The sequence below is a fragment of the Triticum urartu genome, chromosome 2A, assembly GCF_056163025.1.
Source record: "Triticum urartu cultivar PI428250 chromosome 2A, HENAU_Tu73, whole genome shotgun sequence".
NCBI lineage: Eukaryota > Viridiplantae > Streptophyta > Magnoliopsida > Poales > Poaceae > Triticum > Triticum urartu.
The window spans coordinates 697,635,472-697,654,348 of NC_141874.1; the positions used below are offsets into that span (position 1 = coordinate 697,635,472).

The 18,877-nt window shown below is 45.1% G+C and overlaps 1 protein-coding gene and 1 pseudogene across 2 annotated transcripts; both read right to left on the bottom strand.

The window, feature by feature from the left end:
• Positions 1–2,195: 2,195 nt before the first annotated feature.
• LOC147986889 (uncharacterized) lies at positions 2,196–3,713 on the bottom strand. Its single transcript, XM_087540186.1, has one exon. The coding sequence runs from the start codon at positions 3,708–3,710 to the stop codon at positions 2,751–2,753; it is 960 nt and encodes a 319-aa protein (XP_087396312.1). The 5' UTR covers positions 3,711–3,713; the 3' UTR covers positions 2,196–2,750.
• A 227-nt stretch (positions 3,714–3,940) lies between these two features.
• Positions 3,941–6,165, bottom strand: LOC147986890 (uncharacterized; annotated as a pseudogene). The gene is made up of 2 exons (XR_015615247.1): positions 4,691–6,165; positions 3,941–4,364 (listed from the first exon to the last, which is right to left on the bottom strand). The product of XR_015615247.1 is annotated as an uncharacterized LOC147986890 (transcript).
• Positions 6,166–18,877: the final 12,712 nt, after the last annotated feature.

Here is an 18,877-nt window from a genome sequence, read left to right on the forward strand (position 1 = left end):
GAGAACAAGATGCCTTTCCCAAGACAACCTTTAAGATACCGCGGAATCCTATTTGCTGCATTTAAATGACCAGACCTAGGGTCATGCATATATCTGCTCACTATGCTAACTGCATATGCAATGTCTGGCCTTGTGTGTGACAAATAGATTAGGCGCCCAACTAATCGTTGGTATCCTCCCTTATCTACAGGATCACCAAAGTCTGCTGCAATCCTATGGTTTTGTTCAATTGGTGTATTAGCTGGTTTGCACTCGAGCATTCCAATTTCAGCAAGCAAGTCAAGAACATATTTTCGCTGTGACAGATAAATACCTTTGGCCCCATAAGCAACTTCAATTCCGAGAAAGTAATGCAAATACCCCAGGTCTTTAACATCAAATGATCTTGCTAAAGTGTAGGATCGAAAGTATGTCTAGAGGAGGGGTGATTAGACTACTTGACCAAATAAAAACTTAACCTTTTCCCAATTTTAGTTCTTGGCAGATTTTAGCTATTTTGGGACAAGTCAAGCAATCATCACATAATTCACGCAAGCATGTAAAGAGTATATTAGTAGCGGAAAGTAAAGCGTGCAACTTGCAAGAATGTAAAGGGAAGCGTTTGGAGAATTCAAACGCTATTGGAGACACGGATGTTTTTCCCGTGGTTCGGATAGGTGGTGCTATCCTACATCCACGCTGATGGAGACTTCAACCCACGAAGGGTAACGGTTGCGCGAGTCCACACAGGGCTCCACCCAAGGGCAATGGTTGCGCGAGTCCACGAAGGGCTCCACCCACGAAGGGTCCACGAAGAAGCAACCACCCACAAAGGGTCCACGAAGAAGCAACCTTGTCTATCCCACCATGGCCATCGCCCACGAAGGACTTGCCTCACTAGCGGTAGATCTTCACGAAGTAGGCGATCTCCTTGCCCTTACAAACTCCTTGGTTCAACTCCACAATCTTGTCGGAGGCTCCCAAGTGACACCTAGCCAATCTAGGAGACACCACTCTCCAAGAAGTAACAAATGGTGTGTAGGTAATGAACTCCTTGCTCTTGTGCTTCAAATGATAGTCTCCCCAACACTCAACTCTCTCTCATAGGATTTGGATTTGGTGGAAAGAAGATTTGAGTGGAAAGCAACTTGGGAAGGCTAGAGATCAAGATTCATATGGTAGGAATGGAATGTCTTGGTCTCAACACATGAGTAGGTGGTTCTCTCTCAGAACATATGAGTTGGAATGGTGTGTGTGTTCTGATGGCTCTCACTCTTGATGAGAAAGAGGTGGAGGGGTATATATAGCCTCCACACAAAATCCAACCGTTACACACAATTTACCAATCTCGGTGGGACCGAATCAGAAAACTCGGTCTGACCGAAATAGTAAACCTAGTGACCGTTAGGAATTTCGGTGGGACTGACATGCAACTCGGTAGGACCGATTCGGTTAGGGTTTGGGCATAACGTAATCTCGGTGAGACCGATTACACAAACTCAGTGAGACCGAATTTGGTAATTAGCTAACCAGAGAGTTGGTCAGGCAAACTCGGTGGGACCGATTTGCTCTTTCGGTGAGACCGAGTGGAACTCGGTGAGACCGAAAAGTTACAAAGGGGAAACACTGAGTTTACATTGCAATCTTGATGGGACCGATTCGCTCTTTCGGTGGGACCGAAAAGTTACTAAAGGGAAACAGAGAGTTTGCAATCCCATCTCGGTGAGACCGAGATCCTTATCGGTGGAACCGAATTGCTAGGGTTTTGGCAGTGGCTAATGACAAGTGAAACTCGGTGGCGCCGGATAGGAAGAATCGGTAGGACCGAGTTTGGCTTAGGGTTTAGGTCATATGTGGATGTGTGAAAGTAGTTGAGGGTTTTGGAGCATATCACTAAGCACATGAAGCAAGAGGCTCATTAAGCAACACCTCATCCCTCCTTAATAGTATTGGCTTTTCCTAAAGACTCAATGTGATCTTGGATCACTAAAATATAAAATGAAGAGTCTTGAGCTTTTGAGCTTGAGCCAATCCTTTGTCCTTAGCATTTTGAGGGTTCCACTTTCACATCCAAGCCATGCCAATCATTGAGCCTTCCTGAAATAATTATCTTGGAATAGTATTAGCTCAATGAGCTATATGTTGTTATAAATTACCAAAACCACCTAGGGATAGTTGCACTTTCATAAAGTCTTCTTTAGGCACCTTATCTCTTCATCATCATTTCCTATAATCACAATATCATCAACATAGACAGCAAGTATAGTAATCTTATTATTACGGTGCCTAAAGAAAAGAGTGTGGTCTGCATTGCTCTGTCGATATCCTAGGGAACACATCTCCTTGCGTAACCTTCCAAACCATGCTCTTGGTGACTGTTTGAGGCCATAAAGGGATTTCTTCAGTTTACACACTTTACCTTCTGTCTCATCACTATTAAACCCTGGAGGAATTTCCATATAAACCTCTTCCTGCAAGTCTCCATGGAGGAATGCGTTTTTAACATCCATTTGAAATAATTTCCACCTGTGGTTTGCAGCTATTGATATCATTGTTCTGATGGTATTCATTTTTGCTACTGGAGCAAATGTTTCATCATAATCCACCCCATAAGTCTGGCTATATCCTTTCGCCACTAACCTGGCCTTGTATCTCTCTACCTTCCGCTCAGGTGTTTGCTTCACAGTGAACACCCACTTGCAGCCCACAATTTTCTTTCCCGCTGGAATTGTGGTAAGAACCCAAGTATTGTTTTTATCAAGTGCTCGCATTTATTCCAACATTGCTGCTCTCCACCTCGGATCTTTCTTCGCCTCTTGCCAATCACAAGGTATAGGAACTGTGGAGTCTAAAGCAGCTATAAATGATCTATACTTAGAACCCACCAACGAGTATGAAACATGGTTAGAGACAATATATTGGGACAATTTTGAGGGTAACTTCCCAACAGCATTGCGAGTTTTCTTTCTAAGGGCAATTGGAACATCTAGATCGTCATATGAAGAGGATGTACCATCATGTGAAGCTGAAGGGTGTGAAGCTGAGTCATGTGGGTCGGCCTGTCCTTGGGCTTCATGATCATGTCTCGAAGGGATGATTTCTTCCTCTCGAGCATGCTTCTCCTCGGTCTGATGCCTTTGTGTGTACACTTGAGGATGTTGTTCTTCATTTGGTTTTGGCCACCGTGAATCTCTCTGTAGTGTATCTTGTGGCCCCTCCTGTCCCTGTATTTGCTCGATTTCCGATGTGTTAGTGTCTTCAGCCGGTATCACTCCAATTATCACCTCTTGATATGCTCCATTATTGTCTTTCTCCTCCCTCTCTCCCCCTGCCGCACATTCTGCGTCAGAGATGTCATTAGAGAACAAATCAGGGAATACATTAGTTAAATCAGTTGGTTCCCCATAAAATGGTTCATGCTCTCTAAACACCACATCCATACTCACAAACATCCTCCTTTCAGATGGACACCAGCATTTATAACCCTTCTGCTTACTAGAATAGCCAACAAATATGCACTTTAATGCCTTAGGATCAAGCTTACTAACTGAAGGTCTATAGTCCTTTACAAAACATGTACACCCAAATACCTTTGGGGGAACCACATATGTAGTTTTCCCTGTGAGACACTCAATTGGCGTCTTGTATTCAAGTACCCTGGATGGCATCCTATTCATCAAATATGCTGCAGTCATCACTGCTTCACTCCACAAAAATTTAGGAACATTCATAGCAAACAGTATACACCTTGCAATTTCTAGAAGGTGCCTATTTTTCCTCTCTGCTAGGCCATTCTGTTCAGACGTCCCAGGACAAGTGGTTTGATGTATAATTCCATAATTCGATAGATAACCATCAAATTCAATATTCACATACTCGGTACCATTATCAGTACGAAGTGTCTTCACACATGCATTATACTGAGTTCTAATTAAATTATGGAAGTCTTTAAAGCATTCGAACACATCACTTTTGTTTCGCAAAACATAGACCCAAGTCATTCTAGTGCAACAATCAATAAATGTGACGAAGTAGCGATATCCATTTAAAGATACCACTCCACTAGGACCCCACACATCAGAATGAATAGTTTGTAGGGGCACATTACTTCTATTATCGGACGACAAGTAAGAACTTCTAGTTTGCTTTCCAAACTGACATGCATCACATACCAATTTCTCCTTGCTGACCTTAGAGTACAAACTAGGATATAACTGACCCAGCGTGGCAAAAGATAGATGTCCCAACCAGTGGTGTTGAAGTAGAAGTTCTTCTAGTGCAGAGGTAGGTACAGTAGCAGCCACCATAGGGGGGATATTACTGTCTAAGTAATATAGTCCATCACGCATGCTCCCCATCCCAATCTTTCTTCCAGTCCCAAGTTCCTGGAACATACACCACGTGGGAAAGAATATAGCAACACAATTCAGTTCCTTAGTGATGCAACTTATTGACAAAAGATTAATTGGAAATGCAGGAACATGCAATACATCAGAAAGAGACATATTTGGGCTGCACTTGACCATTCCGGACCCGACAACCACTTGAGTAGAACCATCAGCTAATTTTATAGTTCCCTTATGCTGATCAGAAACATAATTATAGAGCTCCCTACTGGAGCCAGTCATATGTCTAGAGGCACCAGAGTCAATTAACCATTGTGCAATTGCTGCAAAATTATCACCACAACCTACGGTATAAGAGAGGTTACCAGAGAAGTTTGCTGATGAAGATGGTGCATGTGCCTCTGAAGACCGTCCGTCTCCAAGACTCAAATTCTTGAATTGATGCCACTTCTCTAACTCATCTGCAGTCATCTCAACGACAGTGCATGTGTTCGCCCTTCCTGATGGATACACATCTCTTCCACGGCCACCACCGCGTGCATTAGAAAAACGACCACGACCTCTACCACGCCAATCCTGGCCTCTACCACGGCCTCCCCTAGTCAACTGTGGACATGCTACCTTTAGGTGTCCCGGTTGGCCACACTCAAAGCACTTTTTTCATGAGGGCTTATTTCAATTCTCTGCTCCGTAGCGAGAAATGCTGAGCGTTTTTGTGACACGTCCTGTCCAACTGAACCCACTGCCTCCAGTTTCAACCGCGTTTCTTCACTTACAATTGCAGAAATTGCATGCTCAAGACTTGGCAGCTTCCCACTTCCATAAAGCGCTGCTCTTCGATTCTCAAACCTGGGATGAAGGCCATTTAAGAAGTGCCTCACACGTCTCCTCTCAGTCCACTTATTATATTTCTCAGCACACTTACCACATTCCATCTCAACAGGATCGTAGTAGTCAAGGTCACTCCACAATCTTTTTAGTTTTGACACATACTCCACAACAGTCCTTTCTCCTTAGCTCAGCTCCTGCAATTCCTTCTGAATCTTACATGCTAACATCTCATTTCCCACTCCTGAATATGTTCCCTTCAGGAGCCTCCAAATTTCTGAGGCATCCTTAATCCTCTCCACTTGTTTTGCAATTTGAGATGAGACTGAGCTCAACAGCCACGCCCTAACCAGTGCATTGGTCATCCTCCATTTTTGGCCTTCTTTTGAACCTTCTTCCTCAGGTTTCTCTACTGTCCCAAGAATGTACCCTTCCAATTTCCTTGAAACTAAGATGGTTTCAGCATGCTCAGCCCAACTGACATAGCTCTCTGGACCCTCTAACTTTACATGTGGCATCTGCAGAGGGTGTATTTCTTCCTTCATCTCAACATCTGATTTTGAGCTGGTGGCTTGTTTGCTGATTGCTTCCAATAGAGCACTATACTTTTCGTCCATTGCCTGCAATACAGCAGCAAGCTCACCAGCAGTAACTGCCGCTGGAGCACTACCATTGCCAGCCATACCTGCAACAAGTCCTCCAAGCCCTCACCTTGAACTTTGATTTGAATCTGTCCCCAATCTTGTCTCCGCCCAGGGCCACCACCTACACCACTCAAGGTTGCTGCCGGGCACCCTGCTCCACCACAGCCACCGCCGGCCGCCCTGCTTGCCGCAGCCAACTAGTCCCGATCTGGCTCTCCACCACAGCAAATCCGGCCCCAACACCTCCACCGCAGCCTTCCAGCAGCCCCCCGCTATCAATCCGCGAGACTCCTGCACAGATCCTCGTCATGCTCTGATACCATGTTGTTGATTTGGGAGATTGGGGCAGAGCAAGATCAGGAACGAGAGAGAGAGAGAGAAGAGGATTTTTCTGGAAAACTCTGTTTCTTTCATCTCTGCAGTCTAGGTATATACATGCCTATCTTACATTCCAACCCTTCTACAGCTTAACTATTACATCTCAGTACTGCCAACAATGTAGATATTGGATATTTAGTAAAATGGGATATTAGATATTTTGGATTTCATAATTAATTATCCGACTAGCTTCTTGGTACATGCAAGTTACAACTCTTCGTCAATGTGGAGGAGGAAACTGACTTAAAAGGTCATATTTCCTTCAGGTATAAATTGCTCCCTTCCGTGGATGACAAGGATAAAAATCGACAAGGATGAAGATTGCTATTGGCACGGCTAAGGGACTTTCTTGATGCTATCTCGCCAGTGATCTACAAGGCCTACAACATCTTGCTCGACTCGGTAAGCCACACGTAACTTCAGACTTTCCGATAAGAAAAGAAAAGAGTTTTTAAATGTCCTCATTTTGGAACAGTACTGATGGTTACTGAAAAATGGGGTCGAACAGTACTTCACCTTTTATGTTGAAATTACGAGAAAAGTGTCCCACAAATGAAAACTAATTTGATCTTGAATCTTAATTTTAAATCTGTACCTTTTGACCAATTGAACCATCTAAGATGCCATGTTTCTGAATTTAGCTAGTCCAGTGCACTATGTGTAGCTCTGACCTGACTGGAACTCTGAATATTCTTGTATGAATGCCATACCTGAGAAATCCTATATTGTACTAGCCTCACCATCCAACTTATCGAGATACATTTTGCCGTCATGGTCACACAATTGTCCACTTAGATATGGAGCTTCATATGTACCCTGTCTACCTATATTAGAGAATGAATCCACTTTCTGAACAAGAGTGCTTTGAAGCATTTACTCTCGCAGCTATCTACAAGCCATGAACAAGTATCTAACTTATTTACATCTTCTTTCCTCCGCACAGCGCGGGCTATAACGTCAGTCTGAGCCTCCACGAGCTCGATGCCGTCAGGGACCATCACTCTACACGCTTGCCGATGCAGTGGTCGTTCAGGTTGACTCGACGACTAGGTAGCAGCAGGAGCAGATGTGAAAAAAACGGTGGTCATCGAGGTCGACTTGACCTGCTAAGTGTGCATTTGCTTTTGAAGCACTTCTCTTCTTCGTAATCAGTCATTTAGGCTACAAAACTGCTACTTCTCTGTTCATATAAGCTTATCGATATGTATGATGCTCTCACCTAATGTATTTTATGAATGTGCACTGCCAGTATTGCATTTCTACTGCTGTATTTTTATTTTCCCAATCAATAAGATGGTACTGTCACTGCTATTGAATTGCTCTGCTTTCCAAAGTTCAGCAAGTTATATAAGTTCAGCAAATAGTTGCGTGCACATGTGCTACCCACGAAAAAAACAATTGAAAAGGGCAACGCCCATGATAGCTAGGTACTGTACAAGCACGTTGTCAACTACAATAGCTAGGTTGGTACGCACAGGCATGCAGAGGAGGCGCGCCCTGGGCGCGCGCCAGCAATTAGTATTGACTAGCAGAATGCCCGTGCGTTGCTACGGGCTATCCGCAATATTTGTAACATCCGGGTTCAACACAAAAACCCTATCCAATGACGCACCTTTCCTTTTTCTGTCGGAACCCCTCATTCTTGACCGATTTTCCGCCGTAGCGAGACATTTCTCGTTTTTTGTCTCACTGGCGCCACCTCCTTTAAAAGCATATGACAGCCAACTCATCTTCGCCATGCATTGCAGTAAGGATGAAATTTTCTTGTTTACGATATAATAGAGTGGGTTAAACTAACACATACTATTGACACAAAACAACAAATAACTATAGAGATCTTTCCTAGTCACCAATAAGCTCCACCTCCATCCCACATATGCTAGAAGGGATAATTGTCGTTTTTCTCTTCTTCATATTTCCCTACGTCTTCTACTCCATGCCTCTTCGCCAATCCATTTAATTGGCACCAACCAGCACCACGTCAACATTAATGTGTTCATCATCGATGCCTCATCTTCTTCTTTCTCATTCCTCGGCAACTTTAGTTCTCGTTCCTACTTATTTCCTAGAATACTCTTTCTTTCTTTTTTTCTCTTATTATTTGGAACACTCTTACTTTCTCCAACACCATGCACCACTTTGGCTTCAGTTCTTTTTCCTTCTTGTTTTTGGAACACTCTTCCTTTTTACTATAGCATGAACCACCTAGCTAGTGTTGTGTCATGTTGTCCTCACCCGCGAACATTTCGGCCACCGTCATCGAGTGGACATCCCGCGGAGCATAGACTTCATCCATCTTGGTGAATGCTAGGTCGCCCATGTCGCGAGCGCATGGTGGTCGTTGTCCATGTTGGCAAGCAGTGCTCGGTGCTTTGCAATGTAACTGAGAGCCCGTTGATTGTTTTTGCCCACAAGCGCTTTCAAAATGATTCGCTATGACTAATTGCTTGCTTAATTAATTAAGTACACAAAAAATGAATGACCTACCTATTTCTCTACATGCCTAATTAATTGCCAACCAAATCAATTAATTATCTGACTAATTGGAAATATCCCTACTTCTAATTATCTATAGGCATTGGCTAACAAATTAATTAATTGCATTAATAACTCAATTTTTAAATTGATTCAGTGCGAAAAAATTCATATTCAAATGGACCTAATTAATTGCATCAATGGTTTGATTTCCAAATTGGTTTAGTGCTCGATTTCTAAATTATTTTCGCATGAATGGCTGCTACCAAACGACTATGACGATGACTACCGAGTAATGTAGGACACATTTCCTTAATAAATTTCTTGAAATTTAAATGGACACATTTGATTTGAGAATGTAGCCGTCTAGCTTTTTATTTGACTGACAAGAAATATAATATGACCGCGTCCACATGGCGGTCTGACAAGCCACCTCCCGTCACGATCGTCCTTGATGCCGTGTGTGACGCCCGGATAATTAAGCTACAGTGAACCTCCGCTAATGATGCCACGTCACCTCAGTTACTGCTGCTAATCCCTCGTTAGTTCAAAAACCGGTTCAAAATTCAAATTCCAAATATGGCATACAATAAAAGTTTTCAAACATTGAAACAAAATGTTCGGGGTGAACCAAATATTGCATAGATAATTGTGGTAGAGAAACCAAACCTTGATAAAATGTTTAAGGGCTCTAAAATAATTTAAACAGTAGTGAAAACAATTAAACAAATGTCTATTGAATTTTATAAAATATTAAAACTATTTTATTATGGGTTAAGATTTAATCTAACATTAGATTGTTTATAAATACAAATTTAGGTGCTAGTTATAATTTTTATAAATCTAAAAATAAAAGAAACTAGAAATAAAACAGTACAAGAAAATAAATAAAAGAAAAGATAAAAACAGAAAACAAAATAGAAATAAAAAAAAGAGAGAAAGGCCCCCACTGGGCTTCGGCCCAGTAGGCCGGCCCACTCGGCCACAGGCCCAGGCCGCCCCCCCACTACCCCCTCCTTATCCACTCCCCCTGTAACCCTAACCCTCACCCGATCCCCACTTCCCCCCCACTCTCCCCTCACTCCCTCGATCCAAATCGGGATCGAGGCGACCACGCCCCCGACCCCGACGACATCGCCCCGACGCACGTCACTGTCCTAGGCCCCCCCCCACCGGAGCACCACCCCCATCGCCCTGTCGTCTCGCCGTCCCGCTACCCCATCGGTCGCCCCCGACGCCGCCACCGGTTCCCGTCGCCACCACGCCGGCGCCCCCAATCCGCCTGGACCGCGCCTTCGCCGGGCCTCCCTCACCGGACGCCGCCACCTCGCCGTCCTCCTCCACTCCGTCGCTCGTCCACGACATCCCCCTCGACCCCCGCTGCCATTTCCCCTACGGCCCCAGTGAGCACGCGCCTCGCTTCCTCCCTCTCCCTTGCCGCGCCCGCTCATCGCCACAAGCCCCCGCGCGCGCTCACTGCATCGGCCGCGCGCCCCGGCCGAACCGCCCGCGCCACTGCCTTCCCTTTCCCCGGACTCTGCTGCCGCGCCCGCTGTCACATCCCCTCGCCCGAGCTCACATGCGCCGCCCCCGCCGCGGCCCCTGCGGGCCGCGCTCGGCCATCGCCGCAGGCGCATCGCCCTCCCCCCACCCCGCGCGTGTATGCTACTGCGCTGCTGCCGCGCTCGCTCGCCTCTGACCTCGCCTTGCCTCGCCTCCGGCCGGCACTTGACCGCACCCCCCGCGCCGCTCGCGCAAGTCCCGCTCACACGCCTCCTCCCGCGTCCGTCGTCGACGCTCGCCTTAGCTCCGCTCCGGCACCGATCGCCGCACGTCCTCTCGCATCCCTTCACTCGTCGGTGGCTGCTGCTGCCCGCCTCCACTCGTCGGCGGCTGCGGCGCCACACTGCTGCCCCGGATGCCTCCCCTGTCGGGCGCCCGGCGCCCGTCGCCCGGGCTCGCCCCATCGGGCGCCCATGCCCGTAACCCGTGTACCCGCCCTGCATAGGCCCCCTGGGCCACTGACACGGGGGCCCCATGGCCCCAGAACGTTTTATTAAAAAAAAGAATTAAAAAAGGATAAATATAAAATATATAACTAATTATTTAATATTAATTACAGAAATAATTAACTTAATTAATTTTGATTAATTAAACTAAACAAATAATTAATTTAATTAAACATTAGTTATCTAATTAACCTGGTTAATTAATTAGCTAATTAATTAGTATGACATGCGGGACCCACGCGCCAGTTTGACCAAGTCAACTGACTGTTGACTGCTGACATCACCCTGATGTCATGCTGACATCATAATGGCATTTCCTAATTAAATTAATTCTGATAATTCTAAAAATGAATTAAAACTTTGAAAATTAATATAAAATAAACCGTAGCTCGGATGAAAAAACTTTGTACATGAAAGTTGCTCAGAACGACGAGACGGATTCGGATACGCAGCCCGTTCGTCCGCCACGTGTCCCTAGCATAGTGAACCTGCAACATTTCACCTCCGGTTCATCTGTCCAAAAACGCGAAACACCGGGGATCCTCTTCTGGATGTTATCCCCCTTCACCGGTATCACCTAATACCGCGTTAGGGCACCCCTAGCGCCGTTACTTGCCTTGTCATGCATCGTTATGCATCTGTTTGCATTATATTTATTGTTTCTTCCCCCCTCTTCTTCCGCTAGACACCGAAACCGACGCCGCTGCTACCCAGTACGACTACGGAGTTGACGACCCCTCTCTCTTGCCAGAGCAACCAGGCAAGCCCCCCCCTTTGATCACCAGATATCGCCTACTCTTCTCTATACTGCTTGAATTAGAGTAGTGTAGCATGTTACTGCTTTCCGTTATTCCTATCCTGATGCATAGCCTGTCCTTGCTACTACTGTTGTTACCATTACCTACTATCCTACTGCTTAGTATAGGATGCTAGTGTTCCATCAGTGGCCCTACACTCTTGTCCGTCTGCCATGCTATACTACTGGGCCGTGATCACTTCGGGAGGTGATCACGGGCATATACTATATACTTTACACTGTTACATTACCTGTGATACTGTTCGGAGATGGGGGCTGAAGGGGCAGGTGGCTCCATCCCGGTAGAGGTGGGCCTGGGTTCCCGACAGCCCCCGATTGTTACTTTGTGGCGGAGCGACAGGGCAGGTTCAGACCACCTAGGAGAGAGGTGGGCCTGGCCCTGGTCGGCGTTCGCGGATACTTAACACGCTTAACGAGATCTGGGTATTTGATCTGAGTCTGGCCATTTGGTCTATACGCACTAACCATCTACGCGGGAGTAGTTATGGGTATCCCGGCGTCGTGGTATCAGCCGAAGCCTTCGTGACGTCAGCGACTGAGTGGCGCGCGCCGGATTGGACTGGAACGCCACTAGGCTAGGTCTGCTTCCGGCCGCGTACGCAACGTGCAGGTGTGCTAAGGGCGATGGGCCCAGACCCTTGTGCGCTTAGGTTTAGACCGGCGTGCTGACCTCTCTGTTGTGCCTAGGTAGGGCTGCGACGTGTTGATCTTCCGAGGCCGGGCATGACCCAGGAAAGTGTGTCCGGCCAAATGGGATCGAGCGTGTTGGGGAATGTGGTGCACCCCTGCAGGGAAGTTAATCTATTCGAATAGCCGTGATCTTCGGTAACAGGACGACTTGGAGTTGTACCTTGACCTTATGACAACTAGAACCAGATACTTAATAAAACACACCCTTCCAAGTGCCAGATACAACCGGTGATCGCTCTCTCACAGGGCGACGAGGGGAGGGTCATCGGTTAGGGTTATGCTATACGATGCTGCTTGGAGGACTTCAGTCTACTCTCTTCTACATGCTGCAAGACGGAGGCTGCCAGAAGCGTAGTCTTCGAAAGGACTAGCTATCCCCCTCTTATTCCGGCTTTCTGCAGTTCAGTCCACATATAATAGCCTTATTCCAGTTGATACCAATGCATACATATGTAGTATAGCTCCTTGCTTGCGAGTACTTTGGATGAGTACTCACGGTTGCTTTCTCCCTCTTTTCCCCTATCCCTCTACCTGGTTGTCGCAACCAGATGTTGGAGCCCAGGAGCCAGATGCCACCTTCAACGACGACTCCTACTACACCGGAGGTGCCTACTACTACGTGCTGCCCGCTGGCGACGACCAGGAGTAGTTAGGAGGATCCCAGGCAGGAGGCCTGCGCCTCTTTCGATCTGTATCCCAAGTTGTGCTAGCCTTCTTAAGGCAAACTTGTTTAACTTATGTCTGTACTCAGATATTGTTGCTTCCGCTGACTCGTCTATGATCGAGCTCTTGTATTCGAGCCCTCGAGGCCCCTGGCTTGTAATATGATGCTTGTATGACTTATTTTATTTATAGAGTTGTGTTGTGATATCTTCCCGTGAGTCCCTGATCTTGATCGTACACGTTTGCGTGTATGATTAGTGTATGATTAAATCGGGGGCGTCACACCGTGATCCACTCCCTGGCATTCTCGAGCATCGCGCCAGGGTTAGACCCAGCCATGACATCTTCCATGGTGTCGTGCACGACGTCCCTCCGCAAGAGCGGGCGTATGCGTACGCCCATAGAAAACTTGTGACTGTCAATTAATAGTAGAGATAATGATAATAAATAATATAGCATGGGGATTAGCAATTTGTTATGAAGTAATATATTATTTTATTATGAAAGGAGATCGAGAAAAAACTTATATCTGTCTTTTAGGGAAGTGATCTCACATATATGATGCTAAATACCCGTGGGTTGCTACGGGATGAAATAATATTTAAAGAGTGGTAGTGGTGGCGTGTGACCGATTGTCGTAGGTCATCACCATCGTCCTTGCGGGTGCGGTCGGAACCCTCGACCGTTAGTGCTTGGTCGTCCTCAAGTACGCGACTGTTGACCTTGTTCTATGGCATCTGTTATCCTCGACCACAAACATTTTGGCAACCATCAGTGTGTGGACGACGGTCATCATCCATCTTTACGAATGCTTGGTCGCTCATGTCACGAGACGTGGTGGTTGTTATCTATGTTGGCAAACGCTGGCCAACCATGTCGTTGAGAGCATGTTGGCAGTCACCAATGGCAGCAATAGCCTAGCTACTGGCCGTCCTCGCCCACAAACGCTTTCAAACTGATTCGCCACGATTAACTGCCTGCCTAATTAATTAATAACATGCCTAATTAACGACATGCCTAATTATCTGCATGCTTATTAATTGTTTGCCTATTTAACTAATTATTTGTCTAATTCAAAAAATCCCTATTTCTAATTGTACACAATCCTAATTAACTGGATGTATAATTAATTAGTTGAATTAATGATTCGGTTTTTGAATTGATTCAATGCAAAAAAATGCTTATTTAAATAGACCTAATTAATCGCACACATAATTAACTGCCTGACTAACTAATTACATTAATGGCTTGATTTTGAAATTGATTCAGCACTTGGTTTTTAAATTGTTTTTGCATTAATGGTTGTGTGTGAAATGGCAATGTAGCAACATTTCTTTAATAGTATATATATTAGATAATGACTTCCTCTAAGAAGCTCCACTTTTGTGCGTGTGTTTTTAACAAACAGTTCATTTATATATATGACAGTCATATAATCCCACTGGGGTTTTTAGTACTATACTACAAGCAACGAAATTATCACCCTGAAGAATACCGCCACAAGGAACCTAGAGACAAATAAACAGTGGATCTGCAACCATTGAAGTTAAATATATGGCAACTTAATGGGAAATTGTTATTTTCCTTTCCTCCGCAGGTTTCCTTATCTCCACATTAATTGTTTCTGGGTCTTCGCTCCTCGCTTTGACTCTCAGAGCACATCCAAATTTTTATGTACTTGGTTTTTTTCTTTTTTGCTAATTTTGGGAAATCAGCACCAAGCAAGGCATCGCTTATCCTGGTAGTTTCTCTAATTTTGTTGAAATAGTAAACATGGTTTTGAGGATCTTGTCTTACAATTTTAACATCATGTCAGCTAAACTTACACATCACACAGGTAAACCAGCTAGAGATTGAGAAGTAGTGCATTTTGGTCACCAAGAGCATTCTCATATTTGACCAAAGAAAATTTTCCAAACAAAAAGCACGCCGTTGCAGCTGGATGGCTGTGCCAATGCATGCGCTAATTAACCCCACACGACCAGCAGCCAAGACAGTTCTGCAACTGCATGTTTGCTTAACCCGTCGCTTCATCTGAGTACGCCAAAACTATGAAGCTATATTGGTTTACTACTTCCAGTCGCAAATCAGTTTCAATTCACCTGGCCAGGCAAAAGTTGCATCCAATGCGTAAGCACGATCAGGAGGATTGACAAAAATCCAGATAATTAGTGTACCTGTGACTTGGAGTTGACTTGATGCAACTGCCGCTTCTTGATTCGCCTACTCCTTCTTTGGTCTCCTCTCAACACTACCACTCTACCAGATCCGTGTCCATGAAATCGAACCCTTCGCCATTACGGAGGCAGGGGAGGTGGCGTTGGGAGGCGCCGAGCAAGGTGGCCAGCAGCGAGCGGGACGGTGGCGGCGGCAGCGAGCCATCGAAAGGACGGCGGCATTCTGCAACGGGAGAGGCGGCGGGCTGCGTGCGAGCATAGGTTAGACCTCTCGCTGGAAGTCCCAAAGGATGTGGGCGTTGGTTTTCTTTTAAGGGGTGCCCCATCATTGATTTGGTTTGGAGAGGATCGGAAAACGGGATCTGTTTCCTTTTTCGTGTGCGACAACATAATTGGAAGGGACGACAACTGACGAACGAAAGTACGAAACCGACCATCACGACCGCAGACTCCTCCATTACGAGTAGAGATAGCCTTTGAGGTAATTGAAATCTATTACCATATAATTACTGTATTCGAAATTTTCTGAGTTATGGCCTTACCATACCTGGATTGATAGCCTTTAGGATAATTTAAATTTATTACCATATAATTACCATATTCGAAATTTTCTGAGTCATGACCTTACCATATTTGGATTGATGAGATTTCTGAGTTTATAGCCTTTCCATGCATGGATTAATTGTGATTGATTACCATAAATACGTTGGATATTGCCGGCCAGACGAGAGAGGAGGAAAACCGATGGAAGGGGGTGGTGGGAAGGTGGGACAAAAAAAAACCAGACGAAAATAACCGGTTGAAAATAAACCGGTTGAAAATGATGGGACTATTCAACCAACTCGTCCATTAGGAGTAGAGATTGAAAGTCGGAAGTAAAACATGCGCTGATGTGCCGGTGAATTGTGTAGAAGTGAACAGAGAGGAGGTTGCCTTTGAATCCGATGGCTACTACCTATAATGCATGCCTCGATCTATGGCTAGAATTAATTGGGGTGACGTGGCTTAAGAAGAAGCAAGAGAATTCCTTATAATAGGGAGCTCCTATTTATATATAGTACTCATAAAAAAGACAATGGTCATACCCATTAATAAATAATAATAATAATTTCAGATATCCTTATTTAGTACCCGACCTCACGTAGCTGGCACCTCCTCTCCCAAGTTTAGGTTTTCTCCGCCTCCCGCCGGCGCCGCGGCCGGTCCGCCTCGTCTCTGGTGACTTTAGGGTCATGGAAGCGCGGTGGATCCCGGCCCTCGTCGATTTATATGGTTTTTTAAGTTTTGTTAGGGTTTGTGCCTTACTCAGGAAGGCGAGATAGCGACGGCTCACTAAAGATGGAATAAGGTTCTCCCCGTCTAGCCCCCGTTCTGGTGGTGCGTATAGCATCGTTAGTGAGCATATGGAGATGTGTCTCCGACGGATCTATCTTTGGTGGATCTGCTCGGATTTGTTCGTCATTCATTTACGTTTGTGTGTCTTTAGGTTGGATCCTTCCGGTCTACACTACTCTTTATTGACGACGGTAGTTATGGTGCGCTGGTCCTGTGAGGCCTTAGCACGACGACTTTCCAACTGTCTAGTACAATAAATTTTGCTAGATTTCGATGAGGGAGGGGCGATGACGACGGCATGCTTTTCTTGTAGTCGTCGCTAGATAGTTTATGAATCTAGATATATTTTTTATTATTTCTGATGTTCGTGGTACTGTCACGATTGATTTTGTTTTTTAAAACGAAGCTACACGCATGGAGGACGGAGCGTCTTTGGCTTTTTGGGTGCATCAGCATGGTTCCTAGCATAGGTTCTTAACTGATGCCATGTATTTCCTTCCGCCCCCCTCCTTTCTGTTTTTCTACTTTCTTTAGACAACTTTATGGCTTCTGCACCACAGTGCGTAACATAAGTTTCTTATAACTGAAATTTGATCACCGGGCTGTGCCCTGTTTTGAAATGCATAGGTAGAGTGAGATATTTTTATTTCAAAAGAAAAAAACATAATTAAAAATAAATAGATCGAGAGTTTCTCAAAAAAAAAAATCAGATATCCTTGAATCTCCCAACACCACTCAAGCAACATTAAAATCTTCTCGCCCTGTGCACTCAAATTTTGTTGTATAGATCCTGCAAAAAAAAGTCTTCTTGTATAGCTGTATCCCGGCTTTTTTTTGAACACGGGAAAGGGACTAGAAAGTCCCCGAAGCTGCTTCACATGACAAAAGTGACAGTACACCATAAAGAGGACCCTGGGAGAACTGCAGTTAGAGACACGTCCTCTCTATTTACACCATAAAGAGGACCCTGGAAAAACTGCAGTTAGAGACACGTCCTCTCTATTTGCAAACAGGACCCTAAGGTAAAAATAAAACGGTTTTGCTATTTTTCATCCGGCTGAATTCAATTGGCTTTCATCCGTTTTTTTAGCCGTGCGATCTATGTGCCGTGATTCGTGTTTTTTTTGTCCCACTGTTGCCATTTTTTCTTATCAGGCCCGCTTAATATCCTGGAGACCCGATACGCTTCCTTTGCTGTCGCCCGCAATCGCCCGCATAGTTGGGTTGGCCCGTTCCCCTCCTCCTCGTTTCCCCTTCTCATTTCACAGACGCAACTAGTAGAACAGAGTGAGGGAGAGACAGTCATGGCGATTTGGAGCTCTCCTCGCCGCCCGATACAGTACAGTGGTGGTCCGGCGTCTGGCTGCCCCGCCCCCTACGTTTGTGTGTCTTTAGGTTGGATCCTTCCGGTCTACACTACTCTTTATTGACGACGGTAGTTATGGTGCGCTGGTCCTGTGAGGCCTTAGCACGACGACTTTCCAACTGTCTAGTACAATAAATTTTGCTAGATTTCGATGAGGGAGGGGCGATGACGACGGCATGCTTTTCTTGTAGTCGTCGCTAGATAGTTTATGAATCTAGATATATTTTTTATTATTTCTGATGTTCGTGGTACTGTCACGATTGATTTTGTTTTTTAAAACGAAGCTACACGCATGGAGGACGGAGCGTCTTTGGCTTTTTGGGTGCATCAGCATGGTTCCTAGCATAGGTTCTTAACTGATGCCATGTATTTCCTTCCGCCCCCCTCCTTTCTGTTTTTCTACTTTCTTTAGACAACTTTATGGCTTCTGCACCACAGTGCGTAACATAAGTTTCTTATAACTGAAATTTGATCACCGGGCTGTGCCCTGTTTTGAAATGCATAGGTAGAGTGAGATATTTTTATTTCAAAAGAAAAAAACATAATTAAAAATAAATAGATCGAGAGTTTCTCAAAAAAAAAAATCAGATATCCTTGAATCTCCCAACACCACTCAAGCAACATTAAAATCTTCTCGCCCTGTGCACTCAAATTTTGTTGTATAGATCCTGCAAAAAAAAGTCTTCTTGTATAGCTGTATCCCGGCTTTTTTTTGAACACGGGAAAGGGACTAGAAAGTCCCCGAAGCTGCTTCACATGACAAAAGTGACAGTACACCATAAAGAGGACCCTGGGAGAACTGCAGTTAGAGACACGTCCTCTCTATTTACACCATAAAGAGGACCCTGGAAAAACTGCAGTTAGAGACACGTCCTCTCTATTTGCAAACAGGACCCTAAGGTAAAAATAAAACGGTTTTGCTATTTTTCATCCGGCTGAATTCAATTGGCTTTCATCCGTTTTTTTAGCCGTGCGATCTATGTGCCGTGATTCGTGTTTTTTTTGTCCCACTGTTGCCATTTTTTCTTATCAGGCCTGCTTAATATCCTGGAGACCCGATACGCTTCCTTTGCTGTCGCCCGCAATCGCCCGCATAGTTGGGTTGGCCCGTTCCCCTCCTCCTCGTTTCCCCTTCTCATTTCACAGACGCAACTAGTAGAACAGAGTGAG

Excerpts from the sequence above, each read along its gene's own strand:
- LOC147986889 (XM_087540186.1), bottom strand. The coding sequence starts at position 3,710 with ATGAATGTTCCTAAATTTTTGTGGAGTGAAGCAGTGATGACTGCAGCA.